The following is a 23,904-nucleotide window of genomic DNA, read 5'->3' as shown; positions in this document are numbered from 1 at the left end:
CTGGGCTTTTATATGGAGTAGTTTGTACTCTAACAAGTGTTCACTATATATTTCAGTGTAGCTAGCATGTTAGCATTCTCTATTTTTGTCTCTCAGGCTCTCAGTTTCCTCAAAGGTCAATGCTGGCACTGACCCCTAACCTTTGTACGACGGTGACCTCCACCTTTAGGCTAAAAATATTTTGTAACCCACCCACTCTACTGCAGGAAAAGCAAAGGTTAGAGAGCCGCTTAATGTTAATTCAGCAAACAGAAGCTATTAAAACAAATCAAGGTAAACTTCAACTAAGTTTAACTGGAAACAAAAGCTTCACCACTGAACGTGGCAGGGCTTTACTTAGTACCTGGACACTGTCGTTAAACTGCCAAAAAGAAACTGACTTGGTCAAAGATTTGTGTTAAAACCTCTACAAAATTATTACTAAAAGCCTGCTTTTTGCAAACTACAATTAAAGCTAAACAAACTACACAAGATCTGTTTTACTGCTCGTATAAAAAGTTTCATATAAAAGTCAAACCACAAACACAGAGCAGAGCATAATAAAGCCATCCTAGATCAAAAGACTCATATCACTGTTTCTGAACATTAAAATTTACATTTAATAATCAATACTAAAAATAAGCCAATTTAACCCAAATTTCCCTAAATTATATTGGGCCGTTGTCTAAGTAGAACTAAATGATTACAATGAATAAATGGTTTTGAATTATGAAGTAAGAAATTCTGAGTATGGAATATAAAAAGAATAATAACAATTGGGGCTAAACTATTTAAAAAAATAATCCTAAATGTCATCTAGGCAGAGAGACTGTCTTGCACTGATTAAACACTAAAGCAATAAAAGCGGTAAAGTCATTTTTTATAAGGTTTGGCTGCTGGTCGCTAACCCTTCCGTCATGACTTGTTGCTGGTTTTTAAGAGCATGTGAGTGTATCTGAGCTGAAGTGTCAAACTGAGGCCGGCTGACATCTGACGTGTCTGTGTCCCTGTGAGGAAACGTTTCACTGACTGGTTATCGTGTCTCAGACCCCCAGAAGCTTCCAGCAGCCTTGGCCCGGCGTATTTACATGTACTCAGAGCTCAGCTACACCTCAGCTCCAGCTTTCTTTAATTCATCACTCTTTTGTAACTGTCGTCAGCTATCCATTACTGCCGGTCTCTTCGGGCCCACTTGCCTTTCATCTCCCCCCAAATACTCCCTCCTCCTTTGCTCTCTTTGTGCAGACACAGTTTTTAAAAGCTCAAGATACGTTTTACTTCCTTTAATACTCTAACAGTAAAAGGACTGCAGATATAAATGTGGATAAAAATCTACATGCATGTTTTGTTCTGCCGCCACCATTTAAAGCAGCTGTATTATGACACAACTGACCTAAAACAACAGAACTGCCTTGGACTCCAATCTGATACTTGAGATTAGATCAGGACATCCTTATTTAAAAATAAACTAAGCCATGTGCACAAACAAAAGGTGCATTGTGGCCTTGTTGGTCTGAAAAGCAGCTTCACATTGTGATAGATGGGCACAGAGGGCGTCTGAAGGTACGGCGATGTGAAAAACGAAGTATAACTTGTTCAAACCCGTCCAAGGCATAAATCACTGAGGATCTTAGAGAATGCTGTTACGTTATATTTAGGTGGGTATTCACATCCAGCCTTATGCAGATAAGAGACGTGGAATTTCCCCTGAGAAATCGCTATGAAGTAGGCCTGTGCAATTAATCATCTTTCAACTCAGATTTCAGCTCTGAATAACAACTAAACAAACTTTTGGCAAAAAAACATAACATATACGTCAGTACAATTATTTGGTCACATTCAGCTTTGCGAGCTTCCTTTTACTTTGGTGTGCCCTTTGATGGAAGGAGTGTTTATTATTTAGTCAGTGCAGTTTAAAGATGGCTGAACAAGGGCAAAACACAGTGGACAACATCGTGTGCTTTCCTGTTTCAGTTCTGATCCTCCGCAGCAACAGTTTATCATTCTGTTTCATGCACAAGCATCGGCTCCCTGCTTGGACATCCAAGCTTCTGAAGCAGCTCTTTTCTGCTTTTATAGCAGCGCTGACTCTTAGGGATATACATAGTTAACTGGTTAATTGTTGTTAATGTTGTAACCGGGTAAAATAGTTTTGCCCAGTTAACTGCCAGCTCACGTCCTTCTGCTGTGCATGGGTGTAATATATTTTTTGTCACCAGAGGGCACGAGTGCCAATATCAAACCACAGAAGAAGAGCTTGTCACATGTGGTCAAATAAATGTACTCAAAAATGAAGCAATTATAAAAGTGCACAGTGCAGGAGCATTTTATATTTGGTAGTTAACAAAATGAGCCTCACATCAGAGGGCTGAGCCTGGAAAACATGGAAATAAGCCGCGCAGCAAAATGAAATTAAACCAGACACCGGTTAGTCTCTGCCATGACTCCTGCTTTGCGAAAGCTTGGTGTCTACCTCCTCTAGTTTGCTTGGTAAAATAACGAAACATTGGTGTAATTATTTAGTTCAATGTAAGGAAATTAAAGGGACTTTTATAAGTGTGGCCTCCAGAATGCGCTGATCAGCAGCGCTGTGTATTTAATGCCGGATAACCCGTTGCGCAAAAGGTGGAAATTGTAGCTCTCATCCCACTATTGTTGTTTTTAGTTTATGAATGTTGTAACGAGCGTGGGACTTTGGTTCTGTTAGTTATGTTAAAAGAGGAGGTGGAAAAGCATTTGTATTATTTATAGAGCAAAGATTTGTTTCTCTTTGTGTGTGATAGTTAAGTTTAGCTTTTAAACTGACGTCTAAAACATCTTTCATTTTAATCCACAACAGACCTGGCAATAATCCTATTTATGCTTGTCTGAACTGATTTCATTTTTAGTAAGAAAAATATTAATTTAGTCTTTTAAAGCCATACTTTACAACTTTTTCATATTTTTAAATAATTTTCTTGAGCCAGAATGTGTTAAAATGACCTTTTACAGGGTTAATGAAAAGTCACTCAGACCTAGGGTTGTCACGGTAACCGGTGTAGCGGTAAGCCCCGGTAAAAAAGTTGACAATAATAATAACCGTCTTGTTTTTTAAAAATATATTATCTCGGTGGAGTACCGTGGCTGAGGTGTATCGGTGGAGTACCGTGGCTGCGGTGTAGGCGCGGTGACCCTTACCAGCCACCGTATCATCTGCTGAAGTTGCCGGCGGCACATGCGCACTTTGTTGTTTACAACCAAAACTTTCTTGAAGCTAAAGCTGAAATAATGGCCAAAGGAAGAGACGGCAGCGCTCAGGACATTTATTATCCCTCAAACAAGACTAAGTCGGAAGCATGGGCATGTTTTGGATATTTGAAGAATGCCGAGGGACAGTTGATAGAAGACGGCTATCCTGTTTGCAGCACGTGCAGAAAAAGTGTCTGTGAAAGGCAGCAACGCTTCAAATCTCATGACACATCTGCGTGACCATCACCCACAACTCTACAGTCAACGCAAGGCAAGCTAACGTTAGCGTTTTAGCTAAAATGCGTGATCCGAGGATTTGGGTTGAGGGAGAATGCAACGAGTCGCTATATAAAGCAGCTGCAGCGCCGCTACCTGCATATAAACCGTGTCACGGACACCCCCATATTGAAATGACGCTATGCATTACGGGGCTCCCAGGGGCAGAAAAGAGACAATTATTCTCTCCGAGAATAATTATGAATTTAACAATGATTACTGCCTGATGACATTTTCCCAAATCTGCAAAGCTCACTGGAAGGACACAAACTGAGGACAATATTTTCCTGATATAGGGTTTATTACTCAAGTAAGGGTAAAAAAGTATCTGATTAGAAGGCTACTTGAGTACTGAGTATCATCTGGTCTAATATTTTTAAAATGATGACATCAAACAGACAAAAAATAAGAAGTTAGGGGCAAATATTGGTATTTTAAAGACTAAAGGGGAAATATGTAAACAAATAAACAACATAATTACAAAATAACACATTTTTGGCTAAATTTAAACACAAACCGAGGACAATATTTTCCTGATATACAGGGTTTATGTAGTTGTCTGCAAATGTAACACGTTTAAAAAAGTACCGCGATAATACCGAAAACCGTGATAATTTTGGTCACAATAACCGTGAGGTTAAATTTTCACACCGTTGACAACCCTACTCAGACCCCCACCGCGCTCTGTGGCCAGAATACCGCACTTGCAACTTCAGTGTGCAAGTGAGCTGACGTACCTGGCGCTGCAGTCTGCTTCCAGCATGTTTCCTGCATGTTTAGATCATGAACACAGCTAATTTGTTGATTTAGTGATGAAATACTCCAGTAGACACTAACAAATCAATTCAATTCAAAAATACTTTATTAATCCCAGAGGGAAATTGATTCGAAGGCTGGGGAGACAATTCAGCTGATAGATTAAGGTAGTAAAAAGACAAGCGCACAGCGAGGAGATAAGTTTCACTTTGGTTCTACTAAACGGGGGTGCTAAAAGCAAGCCAAAACTGCCAAGTGTGCCTTTAAGTTATACTCTCGTGACCTTTAAACATGACTAAACGGCTCAATTCTGCCACCTGCTGATATAAAATACTGCCTCCAGTCTGCAAGACATTTTTCGTTGTAATTTCAAATGGTAAATGGTAAATGGCCTGTATTTGATATAGCGCCTTCTAGAGTCCTGGAACCCCTCAAGGCGCTTTACAACACAATCAGTCATTCACCCATTCACACACACATTCACACCCTGGTGGGGATGAGCTACAATGTAGCTGCAGCTGCCCTGGGGCGCACTGACAGAGGCGAGGCTGCCGAGCCACCAGTCCCTCCGACCACCACCAGCAGGCAACGTGGGTTAAGTGTCTTGCCCAAGGACACAACGACAGCGACAGACTGAGCGGGGCTTGAACCTGCAACCTTCCGATTACGGAGCGAACACTTAACTCCTGTGCCACCGTCGTCCCATGACCAAAACCAAGCCTGCGTGATTAAAATGTATATTCCTGAAGGTATTAATTAAAATATACAACCCTATAAGGACAGAAAACTTTTATTCTGAGCCACACCACAGCTATCTATGTGATAACAGAAATAAATACTATATTAGCTGATAAGTGTTTAATAATTGTCATTTCAATATTGACCAACCTAAATCATGACAATTGTTTTTTCTATAATCATTCAATTTTGTTAAAGAATAAAACTATTTTGGCTTTATCATCCTTTTTACCCATCATCTCCCACCAGCTATCACCCACCCATCCCTTTCTTTGGTGTGTCTGTGGGCGAGAGACTGTTACCAAGGGGACGGACTGTTGCTGTCACCATGGGGATGGGCTCCACCGAGCATCTCAATTACTGAGTGGGACAATTAATAAGCATCAAAGCCTGGTTAATATTTCACCAGCGACTCAACACAGGAACCTGCACTTGGGTCCACAAGGAGATGAAGAGGTGGCGGGAGACAAAAGAGAGCAGGAAGAGGATGTGGGGCAACAGTGCTGAGACAAGAGCGATGGAGAAAGATGACAAGATGACATGCAAGTGGCAGCATGAAGGCAGAGGAAGTGAGGACAAAAATGAAGCTTGAGCAACAGCAGTTATCTGAACAGCATTTTGTATCTCTGACTGAATGGAGACTGAGAGTTTGTGCCCTAAAGAACTGACTGAAAGTACCACCCAATATGACTTGACAAAAAACTGTGGAAACAATGGTATTAACCCAGAAAATACACACCATAATGACCACATGGGTGAGATACAGCCTAATGCCAGAAACAAACCTTGGGCCTGTTTTTACTGAACCTCAAGGTTTCAAATAAACAAAAAAATAAAAATAAAAAACCATCAAATAAATCTATGGAAGTCAAGGTTTTATTAATATATTTTAGATATGTCTGAAGCAAAACTGGATTTAAACATCTTTGATGTTTGAATCAGAAGCTCATGGAGGAACATGAGCAGAATCAGACAAAAAGAAAAAAGAGAATAAGATGAATCTACCATGAGTCCTTATGTCGATGCTTTGCCACAAGTTCAGACAGTAGATCACACATCCTAAACCAATCAGCCAAAGATGCTTACCAAGCTACAAGCTTGTCCTCATAAGATAAAGAGAACAAAGGATGTTGAAAGCGTTATCAGGGTGTTTATCCAGAACAGAAAAATCAGTAATAAAGAAAGGTGAGATTCAGAAACCCACTGTGTGACACAAAACTACGCTGTCTAGTTGGATCATTATTAAATCGACCTGCTCTGTCTTGTCTTTGGATTTTTGATTGAAATCTCAAAAAGGGTTGGGCAACATTGCTTCTACTTCATATCATGCCTCAATGCTTCGTCATGCTACACAACATACAACTAAAGGTTTTAAAAAAATCCTCCTTTGGCACTGAATTAATGTTTCATTCAACACTAAATCCCAAAGCAGGGTTGAAGAGTGACTCTCACATAGCAAACATTACAGCTGTGTTCTGTATCAACGTGCAACTGCCAGCCCGGCTTAAAAGACAAGGATAGTGAGTAACAGATGAAGCAATCGTTTTGAATTGAGGGCACAGGAAATACAATATACTTACTTCATTTTTAACGGAGCACTTTTTGGTCAATTTTATGCTAAACATAGTGATCATTGTTTGACACGGATCGCAGAGCAGGCACCAGAATGAAGAAGCAACAAAAATACTCATCATGTGACGATGATAATCAACAAATACCCATCCACTCTTTTCCTCTTTCTATACGTAACAGGTCAGATCAGAGCTCTGCAGGTTATAGACAGCTTACTGATGGGTCTTTGAGCCATGCAGCAACATGCCAGTCTCAGAATGAAAAATGAACTAATCCTAGTAAAAACACACTTGTTTAAAGTCTCCCCTATAAAATCCAAACCACTCAGATCAAAGATCTACAGAGGTTAGTTGGCTTTTTTTTTTTTTCCAAAAACAAGTTGCGTGTTAGTGCATCTGTCTCACTGCACCATCAGGAAAACTGACGTTAGGAGTAGGGGTGTGTATTGGCAGGAATCTGATGATATACCACATAACTATTACAATTTAAATAAGCCAGATAATATGTGCAAATTTTACCACATTGGAAACTGGAAAACTCAGGCCAGGTATTTCCAAGACACAGATCACCAGATCAGTTGTTGTCAGAATGAAGACGGTAAAAACTGCTGTCACCTAGCAGTCGGAGTTTCAATTGCAACTCACAGAAGAAATAAAAATAATTTTTGCAAGTAAATTCTCAAAAAAAAAAATAATACACTGCTTTTAAATATCAATTTAGTATCATAACACAAAATATTATGATATTTCAGTGTATCGATTATTTCTTAATACCCTGGTTAGGAGGGAGGAATCTGCAAGAGCTTTGTGAGTGACGGGCAGACTGAGGTGTGATCTCACACTCGGGTGTTTAGAAATGTGGGAGAAATTAAAACTTCTAGTGATTAGATGTTTACAGGTGAAAACTAGCTGCTAAAACATACACTCACAATAATGTAACTTAAAGGTATAATATGTAAAAGTTAAGTAAGAATGACATTCTGTGGTCATATTTGCTACTGCAGGCCATTTTTCTAAGCAAAAAGTTACGTTCTCACTAGCATTCAGTGAGTTTCGCTGCTGTTGTTAATTAAAGATCAGCGCCAGAATTTTCTAGATGACAAGCAAAGACGAGTAATACACAGTAAGTTGATAAGAAGATAAATTCAATTCAGTTCAATTCAAGTGTATTTATATAGCACCAAATCACGACAAGAGTCGTCTCGAGGCACTTCACATAGTAAGCATTCTAATACAGTTCAGTTCATTAATATGTTGTCAAATCTGGTGTTAGTACTCTTGCGTGATTAACAGTAGGGATCACTGATCACGGTAATATGTCTTCTGAATTTAAGGAAGTGTGGTTGTTTGCCATCTTACTGTTCTGAACGACTCATTAAAGTAAGTAATCCAACATGATTGACTCATTAATCGCTTTATAAATATATTTCACATTAAAATCCAGTTGTTGGTAATTGAAAAAGTAGCTTAAGATATTTTTAGAGCAGACTGTTTGCTTCTAATTCACCGTCAGCGTTGTTAGCTCAATGATAGCCTCTAGCCTGCTTCACCTGATATTAGAGTAAAACAAAAAGATGCTGTGGCTTCTTAGCGGTACAAGAAATAACTTCTGGGTCGCTTCTGTTTACTGGCATAACTCTTTAAACAACTCTGGGGCTTTTTTCCTGCAGGTGTCAAATTGCTACAGTGCTAGCTTGGCGCAGACTCTGCAACCCCGCGGGCTCACAGATTGTAAAAAGTAACTACATCTCTCTTTAGTTTTTTTGAAAGGAGAACAGCCGACAACCCGTCAGCTGACTGAGAAGCAAATCTGTTTCAATGTAACCTTCGTTCCAACATGATTGAGACAGACTGTTTTGTGATTATTTCACCTTAGAATTTTTACATATTGCTCTTTAAGAACTCACAATAGGAACAATGCTGATTATATTGAGTAGTTCTGTTATAGACCCTTAAACTGAATATTTAGAATGTTTTAATGAAAGAAGGAATTGAACTAAAATCAGACCATTTTGGCAACTACACAATGTCTACTGAATAAAGCCCTACTGACTAAAAAGACAAGATTATAAACGCCTGTTGCCCAGAAAAAAGTTGAAAGCTATTTTACCCCAGAGCAAATCTGTGAGTTGCCAAAAAACTATTTTTTTTAATCTTCAAATAGTTTGATTTAGCTATAATTTACTATCTGACAAAGGCTGGCTGCCCCATTTTAGCACAAGTGGGTAAAAATAAAAATAAATTAATTAAAAAAACAGACTAATCTGACTCAGACAACCAATTCACTTCTACATCATATTCCTCATAAAGTGTTAAAATCCTTCCCTACACACGAAGACGTGAAGAGTATAAGGAGGTAAGAGCATCACAGGAAGCGGACAAAAAAGGATCCGAAGGCACACAAGTACGGCAGGAAGGGGAAGATGATGGTTAGACGGAGAGAGCAGGAGGGGGGTGTTTGTAAGATGAGAAGGAATTTTGCTGTTGGGGAGGGGAGGATGAGGAAGACACAGGAGGCATGAGTGGTGAGTAATGAAGTAGTGCAGGGAGGAGGACGGAGGGGGAGCTGGATGACTGCGTCGCTCTGAGGGAGATGTATTGAAGCGCCGGCTGGGTGATCAATAGGATGCGGTCAATCAGCAGAGTGATCTATAATCCCTGACCTTACTTTAGATGGCTAAGAGACGAGGTGTGTGTGTGTGTGTGTGTGTGTGTGTGTGTGTGTGTGTGTGTGTGTGTGTGTGTGTGTGTGTGTGTGTGTGTGTGTGTGTGTGTGTGTGTGTGCGCACTTGTCTCCATATGTTTAAGTGGACAAAATTAGACAAACCTGTATTGTGTGGACATTTCCACATTGTGTAAGTCCCTACAGGTGTATGAAATCTAACGTGTGCGTGTGTTTATCCCTCCCACTGTCTTTATGGGTGACCCCGCGAGGAAAGTTGACCATTGAGCAGGATTGATGGTTTATCCCTTGAGGACCACATGGCAGGGGTGAGGTGGTGCTCACTCCTCACCCCTGCCACGTGGACCCAAGGGATAAACCATCAACCCTGCTCAATGGTCAACTTTCCTCGCGAGGTCACACCCATTAGGACAGTGGGAGGGTTATATGTTCTTACATATGCTGATTTAGCATATTGATGAACGTCCTATCAAACAATGTAGGTGTTTGTGTTTTTGTATCACGTGCTACCAAAATATTTTTACAGTGTGGCGTAATGAAAACAACCTTCCTACATCTTCAGATTTGAGATTATTTCACTACAATTGTAATTTCTCTTTGGTTCTGCATTCCACTGTGGTCACTTGCTAATCCAGCTGATACTCTGGCAACAAAAAATCTATTAGAGTAACAGTAACAAAAACAATGACTGGTATTAAACTATATTTAAAACGTATTTATTAAGTTTAAGAGTAAACTTTTATTATGTACTAGTGAACATGGGTTAACCTAGACTCTAGAGGTGTGCCATCTCAGGTGCAATTCAATTTGATTTTGATTCAGGGTCCTTCTGTTTGATTGTTAAACTATTATCACGATTACCACTATTTTTGATGCGTTTTTTCACCATTTAGGTTCTTTTCTCACATCATAGCTTTTCCATATTTCAACTTAATTCAGCACACATTAATTCAAGTTATCAAAGCAGAGATGCTGAGCTTCTGGTCTTTAGACCTGAAGCGTGGCTTCAATTAGCATAAAAAACAAGTTACGTTCAAGCTAAAGGGGAGTCTGAGGGTGCAGAGATGACCTCCACACCCCTTTACTCCTCTATCACGTAATCTTTAAGAAAACACATGATCGTGCCACATTACTGCCACAGACTGACCTTATAAATAACCAAAGACTCCGGGGTGCTGCCTCAGATTTGCAGCAAAGTAAGTAACACCATAGTTTTGTGAAACAGGCTAGAGTTGTGGGCTTATATTGGTCATTCTTTGTAGGGCTGGGCAATATGGCCTAAAATCAATATCACGATATATTGAGGATTTCACCTCGATAACGATAAATGGTTGATAACTACAGGTATACGCAGAAACAAAAGTTGTCCACTAGATGGGGCTGTCACATGTATTACGATGAGTCACACGGTCACATGACTCAAGGTGGTACAGCTTCTTAAAGGGACATGAATGTCGCCAACCTGCACACATCTTTTAATGTTTTTATTATTGACATGGGAAAAACAATATAGCTAAAAGTCAGAAGTTTTAATAGTGATACATTTTCGACTTATTGCCCAGCCCTAATTCCTCGATTGTTGGCTGGTTAGGAGGAACAACCACTGTCTTCTTCTCTTCATCTAACCCATGATGGAAACATGCGAGGTGTTGTTGCATGTTGGTAGTGTTGCTGTTGTATTTTACTTTAGTTTTCTCGACTTTCCTTTAACCCTGTTGAGTAGATCTCACGCTCAGAGGCTACAGCTAACAAACAAGCTTCCGTCATTGCTGCTTAGTTTTTTCCGCTGGTCCGTCCCCAAATGATGCTTACACGTTAGGGTCAGTACGATTGGTGCAGGATGGCATCAGTTTGGACTCATACAGGCAGTTTAGTGTTCAAATGTAGTTCCGAAGGACTTCTCAGGAATGCGGAAGTCCCGGAGCCTGTGGGTGGCGTTTAAAAGACGCACGGGAAAGTCTGTGGTGTCCTCCATAAAATAAACAAACGTGAGCTGTGTTTCTTTTAGAGACTCTGAACAACATTATTTTATTAATTTGGCGTGTATCCTCATAAAACTCTGTGCTCCGCTGCTGTGGGCCACACACACGCACTGCTTTGTCCTCCCACTGAGCAGCTGCCTGCCGGCTCACTTGGGCAAGAGCTACGTGCAGTTCGCTGCTCCGAGGACAGGGCCACACACACACACAGCTATCTATCTTCTCTCCCACTGAGCAGCAGCTCCATGCTACAGACACCGAAGTTTACTCAACAGCATCCAGCACGAAAATGAATCGTGCATGAGAGAACCCCTCGCTATCTAAATCTACTCGCCAGTCAGAGTCGATCGGCATAATTTCAGCCAGCCTAATAGATCAGTGGTGTCACCTCAGTCCCAGTCGGACCACTGGGGAGGAGGTCTGAAAAAAGAGTCACCACAGAACGGAAAACTCATATGTGACCCAAGTGTGCAACCAACTTCCGGTCCTGTACCTGACCGTACTGACCCTAATGTGCAAGAGCCATAAGTGTCCGGGCGGCACGCGTAACTCTGATGTCCCTGCCACACTTGTGGCTGTTTTTGTCATTTATTTATAATCATTTATGAATGTTTTACTAATCAATTTTAAATCGGCACGTGTCACATAACGATGCATCGATTAAATGGTGAATCGGCACATCATTACTAGACTCACCAGTCCATTTGAGATGATCATGGAGAATATTTGTAAACACTGTAAAAAACGTGTTATGAATGTATAATGAGATAAGCCAAAGGTGAAGATGAACAACTGTATTTTTTTGGGAGATACTCCAATTTCAGTCTTGAAGGCCAAGACTGATTTGTCAACACCGATTTTGACCAACTCCAATATATCTCAAAAAAACTAAACTTACATGTTTTTTAATTGCTGCTTAACTAGGAAATGATGAATCTGTAAGTACAAACTCCCACAGGGAACCGTGTCGTTAGCATGATTAAGCACTTGAATTATAGAAATTGTGACTCACAGACCAGGAAGGGTCAGAATTCATGAAACAAAGTTTCTCCTTTTCTGATTTTTGAGCTAAATATCTGCCAACCAATGATTAATTCAGTCATGGTGAACATTGTCTAATTCCCTTTTTGGAGCATCTCTAATTTTACCGCACGCTCTGAGCAACATTACTTTTGAATGTTTCCTTTAAACAAACACATGTTTACCCATAACAAGCAAATTTACACAATAACAGCTCACTATCAAAACACCAAATCAACTGAGCAAGGAAAACCAGATCATAGAAACCTTGTTAACCATCAATAATGTTGTTATAACACAATTCAATGGTTCCTCTTGTTACTTCCAGTTCAAAGAGGCAGAAAGGAAATATGAGCACAGTTACAGGTCTGAGCTGAGATGCCAGAGATGCAATACAACAAAACAAAAGGTTGGTCTCAACTACTTGTTCCCAAACTCTGTGGGTCGTGAGGAACTCAGATTGTTTTAGAATTATCTCAAGAAACCAAACCAAACTAAAAAGGAAATCCTGTTTGTTACGACTGCTTGAAAGGCTTAGATTGACAGTGAAGACGAACCCAAAAATTGGCTGATGATTGATCTAAACTAGATCAATCATCATGACCATTCTAACTGGTGATCAGCCAACCTGAAACTCAAATATCAGACTTTTTTTTTTTTGAGTGAAACATTGCCAAGCGGTATTGAAAGCCCAGTCCAATAACGGATCATCCACATTTTTTATGTAAAACGATTTTTGGACCTTTGTTAAAGAATTACAGCTCAGGGGTCACGCTATGCGGTCTGTTGAGTAGCCCTGATGTAGAGGATAGGGTTAGATGGAGCCGAATGATTCGCTGTGGCAAGCCCTGAAAGGAAACACTGTTTGGAAAACATGACAGAAAACAACACAAGAACCCTAACACTAAAACACATGGAGCTCATTCTAAAACCCTACAACAGCATTTTCTCTCCTGCGTTTGACCCAAACTGACACCTGCTTATGAGCTACAGAAGGAATTTTATCAAGCTAACGTTCAACTCCTGCTCTTCCTCTCAAGTTTTTTTTTATATAAAAAGGAAAGCTTCTTCTACATTTTCTTGGTTACCATGGCAACACGTCCCCAGCAGTCACGTCCTTAGCTGAAAACGTTTGGCTGCAGCTTGATCATTCTGTTGAGGAACATCCAACTGTGACGTGTGTAAAGTGAGAAGATGAATAGCTTCCTTCACAGAGATGAAAAATAATAAAAGCAGTCTACGTGGTGCGTGAGCCACAGCTGGCCTTTGTTTTGTTTTTATTTATTTCCAGCTTGCTAAACCACTGCTGATGCTAGTGCATGATTCTGCTGTTTTAATGTGACATTAGCGACGTTTTTAATGCATAAAGCTTAATAACATCATAAAGCGTGCATGAATAATGAAATTACTTCAATCTAAATGCTTTTAAAACATCAAATTCACATCTAAAGCTCTGCTGATGCTAAATCTGAATTAATAATGACCTGACTTTACACAACAAATGGTCTGTTTATGTTTATTACCGTGTTGTTATTCACTGCAACACAGCCGTAACCACCTGCAAAGACCCAGATAGTAAACACAGTTTCCTGTGTAATAACCCACACATGGCAGAATAACGGAACAGAAAAACCGCTGACTTTGAAGGAGTTTTAGGGGGTAAAAGTGATGACTGTAGGATCTTTAATCAAAAATAGAGACCAAAGAAAAGACAGTTTCCCCCCATTGGTTCATGAATGCACCATTGCCAAGCAACCATAAAAATCCAAAATTGTTCCTGTTTTGTGAACTTATAATTGCTTAGCACTATTTCAGTCTGGCGTGGTTTTACTTCCAGATTCAACTTTTTCAATATCATCTCATTTTATTTTGTTGATTAGAATATGAAGCTCAAATCGGTATCGGCCCTCAAAACCAGAATCAGTGCACCTTGGGGTAAAGCAGAATGGATGCTTTTTTTTTTTTTTGGTATCATGAAATTTGAAGATTTACATCAGAATATAAATGCATATTTTAAAACTGAAGGAAAGAAAAACAAGGTAGTTGATCTGCAATGGGGACATCAGTCAGACAGTGCACAGCAAAATACAAATCATACACACCTTTTGAGATTACGGTAATTTCCACAGGCCATTCTTTAAACGTTTATGCAAATAAATGTAGTGTAATACATCCCTGTCTGTGGCCTAGCTGGTGTTAAAAGCTGAGGCTTCCCTGACCCACAGTGTCAACACATACCCAGTCTTCATAGTGCCTGGTTCCGTTCTGCAGCAGGTCCTCCAACTGGATGGTGCAGTTGGCCACAAAGTCATCATATCCAATGGGAGCATCGTGGAAAACCGACAGCTCCAGGCTCCTTCCTTCACGGACTTCGGTGCAGAACTCCTGGTGCCAGGATGGACTGTTGGTCTTGGTTCTGGTGGCCGTCTGGCCCAGTCGAGTCTGGTCCAGGTTCAAGGCCAGGTAGGGGTCCAGCAGGAAGGAGCCACTCTTCCCTACAGCGTGACGCAGGGCCCATGGGGTGGGCTTGAGGTCCACAGCCTCACACACACGCACCTTCAACACGCCATTAAACACAGGCATGTCTGTGGGGTGTGTGTGCGTGCTGAGAGAGGATGTGTGTGTGTGTGTGTGTGTGTGTGTGTGTGTGTGTGTGTGTGTGTGTGTGTGTGTGTGTGTGTGTGTGTGTGTGTGTGTTTAGGTTATTCAGGCTGTTTCTGCTCTTGTACACAGAATGTTTCCTTCCAATGAGCGGGGTCACTGCACAGTCCTGTTACATCCCATAATGCCGCTTCACTCTCAGACTAACCCAGCCATATCCGAACACACACGTTAACCAAATAGCTAATTGATCTGTATTAGCTTCAAGAAACGCACTTACAACACACACACACACCCTTGTGAGGATACTCTCTCCCACCCGAGCCGCTGTTTGTTTATGGTCGGTCCCTAAAAATCCCGTTTCGGCTGAAACCGTCCAGAACGTGAGGGAGAGCGTAGGGTGACAGCTTGCTCACATGTGCAGTCCCCGGAGCCTCGACACTGTCCTCAAGGAGTGTCTCCGCCGGGTCAGGGTGGGAAAGAGCCCGAGCAGCCGCGCCTAGCCATCCGGGATTGGTGCTCCGTTTCCAGCCCGTTGCGGCTCGCTCTTCTCCGGGATAATCTCCTGGCTTCGACCTCACGCCACCACGAAATTTGCGTCTACTCTCGGAAAACCGAATTTCCTTCCGATGCAGTCTTTTGTCGAGCTCGCGAGCTCCCCAAACACATCACAGAGCTCAGATCACGTTCGCTTTTTTCCTCCGTTCGGTCCCTGCGCGCGCCCCTCTCTCTCCCAATCCGTCAGTGTGAGCGCGAGCTGCAGGAAATGCGCAAAACGCGTCACTCTCTCTCTCTCTCTCTCTCTCTCTCTCTCTCTCTCTCTCTCTCTCTCTCTCTCTCTCTCTCTCTCTCTCTCTCTCTCTCTCTCTCTCTCTCTCGATTGTCTGTGCGTGTGTTCATTGGGAGAGAGAACGGAATTCACCCGCAGGCATGAAGCGTGTGTGTGTGTGTGTGTGTGTGTGTGTGTGTGTGTGTGTGTGTGTGTGTGTGTGTGTGTGTGTGTGTGTGTGTGTGCGTGTGTGCGTGTGTGCGTGACATTGCTAGGTAGCCAAAGCCAGTCAATCAGTCTGACTTTATGCATGTTCATGGGGGGAGGGGGGGGGGGGACAAGGAGTCTGTCTATCTGACATTTAAAGGTTGTACATATTTAATTTGTACCATAAACAAAAGTTCTAATATTTTTGTGGGATTTTAATTGCATCAGTCAAGTAATCAGTGTTTGTGCTTAACCCTTCGATGCAAGAATTATGAAATCTTCAACCATGACTTTTTAAACAATTTTTTCATTCATCTTTAGGTGTGAATGAAACAAATTTCAACAATTTCTTGTAACATTTAATAATTTACAAATAATTTATTACATGTCCACCTCAGTGGACAGCGTGCATTCTGAACATGAAATATGTTGACTTGACTTACTGAAGTCCAAGGGGAGGGGCTCAAATGCAATAAAGTCTTCAACAGCTGTGCTTGATAGTAAAAATAATAATAAAAAATAAATAAAATTCTGAGTGCCTGTCCACTGTAGTGACCATTATGCATCAAAGGGTTAAAGAGATTATCAACAGTCTTGGTCAGCAGCGCTCTCTGCTGGTCAATAGGACGACTTGCCGTTTGGTGATGTCATCACGTTTTGATGTTACTGAATGGTGTGTTCAGGTGCTCCTCGGAGATTAGATAAAATATTTAAATCTTTGTCCTGCCCATCAATTCAGCAATTAAAATCTTCTGTTTAAAAGATATGATACATTATCATGGCTCACTCTGTAAAAGTAAACAAAACAAACAAATAAACAGAGATTGCCGTAAAGCTGCACCTGTATGAAACGTTGGAATATTTCGGGAAAATTTTTTTTTTTCAATATCTGTATTAACGATTTCGGCGAGCAATTATTATTTGTTCTGAACAAAATATTTGTTGATTTTCAAACAAACTAAAAATCATTACCTTTACTTTTCTGGCCACTGGGTGGCAGTGCCTCGTCGCTGTGCTGTAGGTGTGATTTCACAGCGTTAAACTTGATCCAACAGTTATCAACTCAGAATGGAGGGAGAGTGGTGTAGCGGGGTTGGTGTTTTTGTCCTTTTAAATGTTATAAAAGATCAGTTAAAAGGCTTGTTAAAGAAAAGGAACGGGGGAAATGTGTGTCGAGAGACCGTCCATTTTATTTTAATGACTCATTGCAGAGTTTTATTATTAGAAGGCTGAAGAATTAAGATGTTTGTTTGTTTGTAAATACATATATTATCAACTAAAAATAACCAGATAGAAAAGTTATGGGAAATTTACCAAAATCATAAAGATTTTTTTTCTTAGTAACTGCCACACAAATAATTAACTGACCTGTAAATTTTAAAATGATCATCTCAGTTTTTTAAAGCAAAAAACTTTATCTTTTGAATCTTATGTGAAAATGTCTCTGAGGAAATTCTAACACGAACACAGTCTTGAAATTACAAATACCAGTCTTACATTAAATAGCTTTATTTATACAAAATAACAAAACATTTTTATAAGCATCAAATTGAACAGAGTTCGTTTTGACACAAACTTTACAATGGAGTTTAGAAAGAGTATCAATAAAGGCAAAAAGGGGACAAAAACGTAAACAGGTAAGGAGGTAGGATCTGATGCTTCTGGCTGATTGTCCACAGTTTGCCGTTGGGGGTCCTCCAGGGGCCTCTAATGGATCTATAATAATCTATTTATAAAAAAAACTGACACATTAGTGAGAACAGGAGTGATTTGGTGACATGTAAGGGGTCTCTGGATTATCAACTTTCAAGAAGTAAATGCATGATCAGTCAGAGGTAAAAATACAGAAGGAATACAAATGAATTAAAATAACATCTGAAAAAATAACAGCAAAAACCATCAAAAAATAAATCAGGAAACGAATTAATCCGCCTGGAACCAGTAGTCCTTTCCTCAACATATTTTGCTGCACAACCCTTAATCTGCATCTTTTGTCTCTGTGCAAATCGGACCGGCTCTGTAAAGTCCACTTGGAGCTTCAAACGTCCAGGTCAGAGTCACTGTCCGTTACCGAGAGGAAAGTTTCTCCATCGTCGTGCTCTGCGCTGCCGTCTGGGCTGCAGTCTCCTCCACTCAGTGCATGCGCACTTTCCGGATATATGCGGTGGTGCTGCAACCTGAAAAAAACACGAATGAACAAATGGGTTTGTCAAGTTTAAATAAAATCTCACTAATGGTATAGCTGAAAGTTAGTGCGCTTTTACGCACGCGGTGGTCTTTTTGCGCGCGACTCTGGCTAACCGCGAGAACTATTAGGTGAAAAGTAATAAGTGGGCATTAGAACGGTATTTTTAGAATAAATACTTAGTGGTTTTATTGTTCCAGAGTAACTTTCTAAACGATTTGAAGACGAGGCCAGGGTGTTTAAACTAATCCATGCTCCAGTAAAATTCACCAACCTGTTTTTAGCTGCCGCCGCGCGGTCTCGCTGTCTCCGGTTTTTGAACCAGTTTCCAACTTGAGTCGGTGTCAGCCCGGTGGCGTGCGCCAACTCTCTCTTCTTCCCCGGATTGGGGTATGGGTCCTGCAGGTACCACTCTCTCAGCAGCCCCCGCGTGCGCTCCTTAAAGCAATGTGTCTTTTGCTCTCCGTCCCAGATGGTCCTTGGTAATGGGAACTTCTTCCTCACGCGGTATTTGTCCACGGGACCGAGCGGCCTCCCTCTGAGCTTCTCCGCCTCCCGGTAGTGAGCTTCCAGCCACATCGCCTGCAGTTTACCGTGCGAGGCGCGGGTGAATCGGTGCGTCTCCAGGATGCGATAGAGTTCGCGGAAGCTTCCCGTGTGGAAGGCCACCACGGCACGTGCCCGCTGCACGGACTCATGATCGGAGATGGAGTCGCGCCCGTCTGTGGTCACCGGGAGTGACCAGAGAAAGCGGGCCAGTCGCTCGATGTCTCCGGTCTCCTCCAAAGTCTCGCACACGCTGGCAATCTGCGAGGCGGAGAAGCAGAGTCCTGGGAGGGCCATGGGAGGGCAAGCGGCGGGAGGGTCCTCTAGTGACCGGGAACCGGGCAGGTGAGTGGGTCCATCCACAAAGTGTGGGAGGAGGAGGCGGGAGGCTGAAAACAACTCGAGAGGTGACCTAAAAACCATCTGGAATGCAGCCGGAGAGTGTTTCTAGATCAGACTGACAGAAATCTGCAGAAGTGGGTCTCTTTAGCTCACCTGGGAGTCTGGGATGGACCCGAGGTCTGAATCCTCATTGGACACCAGCTAACGGGGATTGACATGACTGCTGTCAATCAGACAGGATTTATGTGTCCAAACTAGAACAGCCTCTTAATGCCAAGTATGTGTTTAAAGAATTAGACGTCTCTGGAATTTAATAACAGTAAAAACAACAAATATATAACAGGGCTGCATGGGGGAGCAGCAAGAATGTCACAGGTTAAATTCCCTGCTGAGGGCATTTTGCTGCGTTTTCTCCATGCATGAGTTTTTATCGGGTACTACTCCAGTTTCCTCCTACAGACCAAAACATGCAGGTCAGGTTAAGACACTAAATTGTCCTTGGGTGAAAATGAATGTGTGACCGTTTGTTTTTGTCTCTGTGTGTTGGACTGGAGACATGTCCAGACTGTCCCCCACCTCTGGCCAATGACTTCTGGAGTCAGACACCAGGCCCCTGAGACCATAAGATGACTGACTGTTACAAATGCAGTTGTCTTTTTGTTACCATCCCTCTTCAAAATACTTTCAGCTTAATTTGGATTATTGCTGCACCTCCAGTGAACCTGACATTGAAATGCCCATTTGGAATTTAAATTACAAAAATAAACTATAAAAATGTGAATTCATAAAGATTATAGCCCATATAGGGCCTGGAACAAAACAGCATAGAAATTAAGTTACTTTTCTCAACCTGATAAATCTCATCACCTTTCTGCAGTAATCTGCTCAATAAGAAGAAGAAGAATTGTGATCATCTCACCAAAACCTGGCAGCATATGTTTCTCTAAGTGGTCTCCCTTCAATCTAATCACTTATCTGTTCTTCAATATCCATAAATTTGGAGATGCAGGATTAATTTCAGGTTTATGCAGCTAACATTAGTGTAATGGAGCATCATATTCAATCAACATTAATATTTGGGAGCTCTGGACCATATGCTGTGTATGCCGAGGGGCCATCAGGACAGGTTTCTCTAATAGAAACTAAAAGTAACCTCACTGAACACCAACAGAGTGTGTCTTCAGGTTATGAAGTCAGATAAAATAATTAAAGTCAAGGTAAAACAACAAAAGAAAACAATATCATTTAAAAATAATGTCACCCAGTGGCCCAATCACTAATTCAAACGCCCCAAAGCAAGAAAAAGGGGTCACCCTGATTTAAAGGGTTAATGCCAATTACCCCCAACAGGCAGATGTCCCGGCTTGGGGGATTGAGTTGACACGTGCCTTTTCTCCCCCACTCTGTATGAATCAAATCAAATCATGTTTTCACTTCATTTGTTCTAAAACCGTAAGTTTTAGATTTAAAAACATTGTTTAATCAGCAGTGAAAGAACTTAGAACATATCCCAGTTTGAGGGTTCAGCTTCTCTGCAGTTATACAGAAACATGTTTTACAATCTAAAACTCATCAGAGGAGCCTTGTGATGCTGGGATAGTTTAGTTTACAGAGATGATCATATACATTTTGATTATTCTTATTAGGGCTGAGACAAATCATCGAATGATTCGAGGGGTTCGATTCATTAAATTCCTCGATTCATTTGTTCCTGATTTGAGGCTTCATTGAATGTGTGCTCCACAGTCTGAAGACGTTTTGCTGGATCACCATGTTGTAGTCTCGGTGCTGTGCAGGAAACTAGAGAAATAATTGTAAAAGGCAGACTTGGTCCAAAGTTTGGGATCAAGAGTTAAAATATGAGCAGAATTGCTAATGCTAAGCTTGTGGTAGGATTCTCACAGCAAGTGTGGTTCAGAAAAAACGTGATTGTTGTGAACAACTAAATTCCACAAGCGGAAGAAAAATCTCCATCATCCCTTTTATTTGTGGATCTCAGCAGCAGTGTGGGGCCGAGCCGCCGCAGCTCTGGTTGCTACGAGTCTGCTCCCTCTGCCACAGCAGTCTGTAGCAAGCCATTGTATCATATAACTCACCAACACTTTTATATTTCAATACAAGTTAGACTAGATTATGTTGCCAACCCGTACATAATAAAAGAAATATACCACAAGTACACTGTAACAAACAGAAATCAAATGTTAGCATTTCTAGCTTACCACTGAAAATGTTAATGAAATAATTAAATTTTACTGATTATATGTGAATATTTTTAGATATGTTATTTTGACTATGATGAAGTCGATACAAACCTAAATTGTGAATGAAATGCAAGTCAAATGTTGTTCCACAAACTATTTATTACCTATAAATATCAGCTGGGAAAGAGGGAACTAGACAACATCAATTTAATGTTGAGCCTTTCATAATTTTGCTTTTTTATTGTCATATTTTTAGCAGCAGACCATAATCTTGTTTCACTTGAAACATCATCAAATAGAATACTCGATTAATCGATGGAAGATTCGATAGAATACTCGAATACTAAAATATTCTATAGCTGCAGCCCTAATGGTTATTGCCTAGATGTAACCGGATGAGTAAGAAAGTCTGTGTGTGTGTGTGTGTGTGTGTGTGTGTGTGTGTGTGTGTGTGTGTGTGTGTGTGTGTGTGTGTGTGTGTGTGTGTGTATGTGTGTGTATGTGTGTGTGTGTGTGTGTGTGTGTGTGTGTGTGTGTGTGTGTGTGTGTGTGTGTGTGTGTGTGTGTGTGTGTGTGTGTGTGTGTGTGTGTGTGTGCAAAATGTCTCGTGGACCACTGGATGGACTAAAAATTAGATGTAACTTTTATAGTCAACCCAATTCAATATGGCCACTATCGCCAATTGACTTTATATAAAAAAATGGCTTCTCAGATTATTTTAGATGTTGAGCTAAATTATGATGGATATGCCGAGAATTATCATCATCATCATCACCATCACCATCATCATCACCATCACCATCACCATCACCATCATCATCATCATCACCACCATCATCATCATCATCATCATCATCATCATCATCATTGTTGTCATTATCAGCATAAATATTGCTATAAAATTGTCAATTACAAGGTAAAACGATGGAATTCTCTTTCCAATCAAGCTCATAGATCTGCTTGCATCAACTGACTAAATGGTTTAAGCTTAAGACCCTGATAAGAGGAGACAAAGTAAGAACCAAGACAATCACTTCCTGCACACCAATGATTTTCATCCTCATTTCTAAAGCATACAAAATTTCTCTCATGTGTTAAAAAACTCTGTTTCACTAGCAATAAGATGTAAATGCTTGTTTATTAAACTGGATTTGCACAAATAAAAATAAAGATTTATTTAAAAGGTTTTGCAGGTGAATTCAAGCATCTGCAGAAGACGTTTCTTTGTGTTTCACAGACTCATGTCGCGTCTCTCAGTCTGCTCCACTCGAATTACCCTCAGACGAATGCAGCATGTTTTCTCAATGTTGCAACAGCAGAACAATGAGAAAACACACACACATACACACACACAGTCATGGTCTTAGAGATCCACCCAGCTTAAGAAAGGAGCGTTGTTCTAATCAAAGCGTGAAGGACATGCCAAACATACTCAAACTGAGGTGATTAGAAGGCTGTTTTAATAGTTACAGCTCAGCTAATTCAGCCACATCTTGGTCTGGGACCATTATCAGGGTGGAGGAGGGACGACACTTCCAGGACGGCTGGAGGAGCACCGTGAAGAGGAGGCAAAGTGAATCCTTGTAGCATCTCCTCATCCCTTGTAAACAAAAGCCCAGCTCCTAATTAACCTCACCGCTGACCTCCGCAACTTAACACCAACCTCTTAAGCCCTGAAACTTTAACCTCCTTAGCAGCCTCTTGAAAAAGGCCATCCATCCCCCTAACTCCCTCCTCAAAGCCTCCTCCTCGTTAAGCCACTAATCACTTCCTGAGTCTTTGTTGGGCCCCCGTGTGCTCCAACAGGGTTCCAGGAGAATCTGTTGGACAATGGTACCCGAATAAAGGAGGATAGAAATATGGATGTGGACAGAGATGGAGGACAATGTTGTCTATGCTGAGCAGAAAGCCTACAACACATTATAGGTGCTCCATCTCTTTCTTACAAGATTTTGGAGACAATATTGGTCGACTAATTAAAGTGAAAGTTTGTCCAGCCTCCTCCCTGAAGCTTGTTGCAGAGGCAAAGATGGACGCAGCGTTGCGTTTCCTTGTGTGTGGTCAGCGACTGACTGTGTCTTGACCTGCATCAAAGAAAGCTGAGGCTGACAGGTACTCAAGTAACTGTACCTGAGTGACTAATCCCACCGGCTGATTGGTTTGTAACTCAACACCCCATGCTGGACTAATCCCGCTCTTTTACCAGGGAGCTGTTAGTCCATCTACAGAAGTTCTGGATTCATCCCTCGTTTCTTTTTGTTTGACTTCTATGAGCCAGACTGGTGGTGGTCTTTCTCAAAAGTTTCTGATGCTTTTTTGAACCTTGGTTCTTGGTTCCTGAATATTATCATCTGCCACCTAAAGAAAACATTAGCAATCACAAAAATGTTAATTTTACAGATATTGAGCCAAAATGTGCTGTTATAGTAGCTAAGAGTCCTCTCAAACACATATCTTGGCCACTAGGTGAAGACCTTTGTTTCAAACTTTGCCATTAACCACCAAAGTTTCCTAATAAAGCAATCACTACAGCTGATCAGACATAAATAATGGCCACGACTCAGTTTAACAGATACGGGACGAGTAAGTCACGCGCATCGACTCCTGGTCCATGGGTCATCTGCTGCCAAAAGGAGGGAGTCTGTGGGTTGATAAAAGTTATTTTCTGATCCCGTTAGATATGAGCCATAAATTTCACATATGATGTCTGTGAATTTTACAGACACGTTTTGATTGCTTTCTTTCGACAAGCGGTAAACGCTATTTTAGTTTTTTTGTGAAAAGACGTATAGAAATACAAATGCTTGTCTCATCAAAATGAAG

General features: G+C 41.1%; 2 protein-coding genes across 2 annotated transcripts in view; both read right to left on the bottom strand.

Annotated features, from left to right (window-relative positions):
• prkcea (protein kinase C, epsilon a) overlaps window positions 1–14,949 on the bottom strand; it is a 57,343-nt gene extending 42,394 nt beyond the window's left edge. The window contains exon 1 of the mRNA XM_015962915.3: window positions 14,469–14,949. Within this exon, the coding sequence (XP_015818401.1) occupies window positions 14,469–14,813 (345 nt within the window). The 5' untranslated portion in view covers window positions 14,814–14,949. The remainder of the gene's footprint in view (window positions 1–14,468) is intronic.
• Window positions 14,950–17,717: 2,768 nt separating this feature from the next.
• On the bottom strand, window positions 17,718–19,014 carry six3b (SIX homeobox 3b). The gene is made up of 2 exons (XM_015962919.3): window positions 18,267–19,014; window positions 17,718–17,984 (listed from the first exon to the last, which is right to left on the bottom strand). The coding sequence occupies exons 1-2, from the start codon at window positions 18,959–18,961 to the stop codon at window positions 17,846–17,848; spliced, it is 834 nt and encodes a 277-aa protein (XP_015818405.1). The 5' UTR covers window positions 18,962–19,014; the 3' UTR covers window positions 17,718–17,845.
• Between the last annotated feature and the right edge of the window lie 4,890 nt (window positions 19,015–23,904).

The sequence above is a fragment of the Nothobranchius furzeri genome, chromosome 16 (assembly GCF_043380555.1).
Source record: "Nothobranchius furzeri strain GRZ-AD chromosome 16, NfurGRZ-RIMD1, whole genome shotgun sequence".
Lineage (NCBI taxonomy): Eukaryota > Metazoa > Chordata > Actinopteri > Cyprinodontiformes > Nothobranchiidae > Nothobranchius > Nothobranchius furzeri.
Note: the sequence above shows the minus strand (reverse complement) of the source record. Positions and strands in the feature narration are given on the sequence as shown.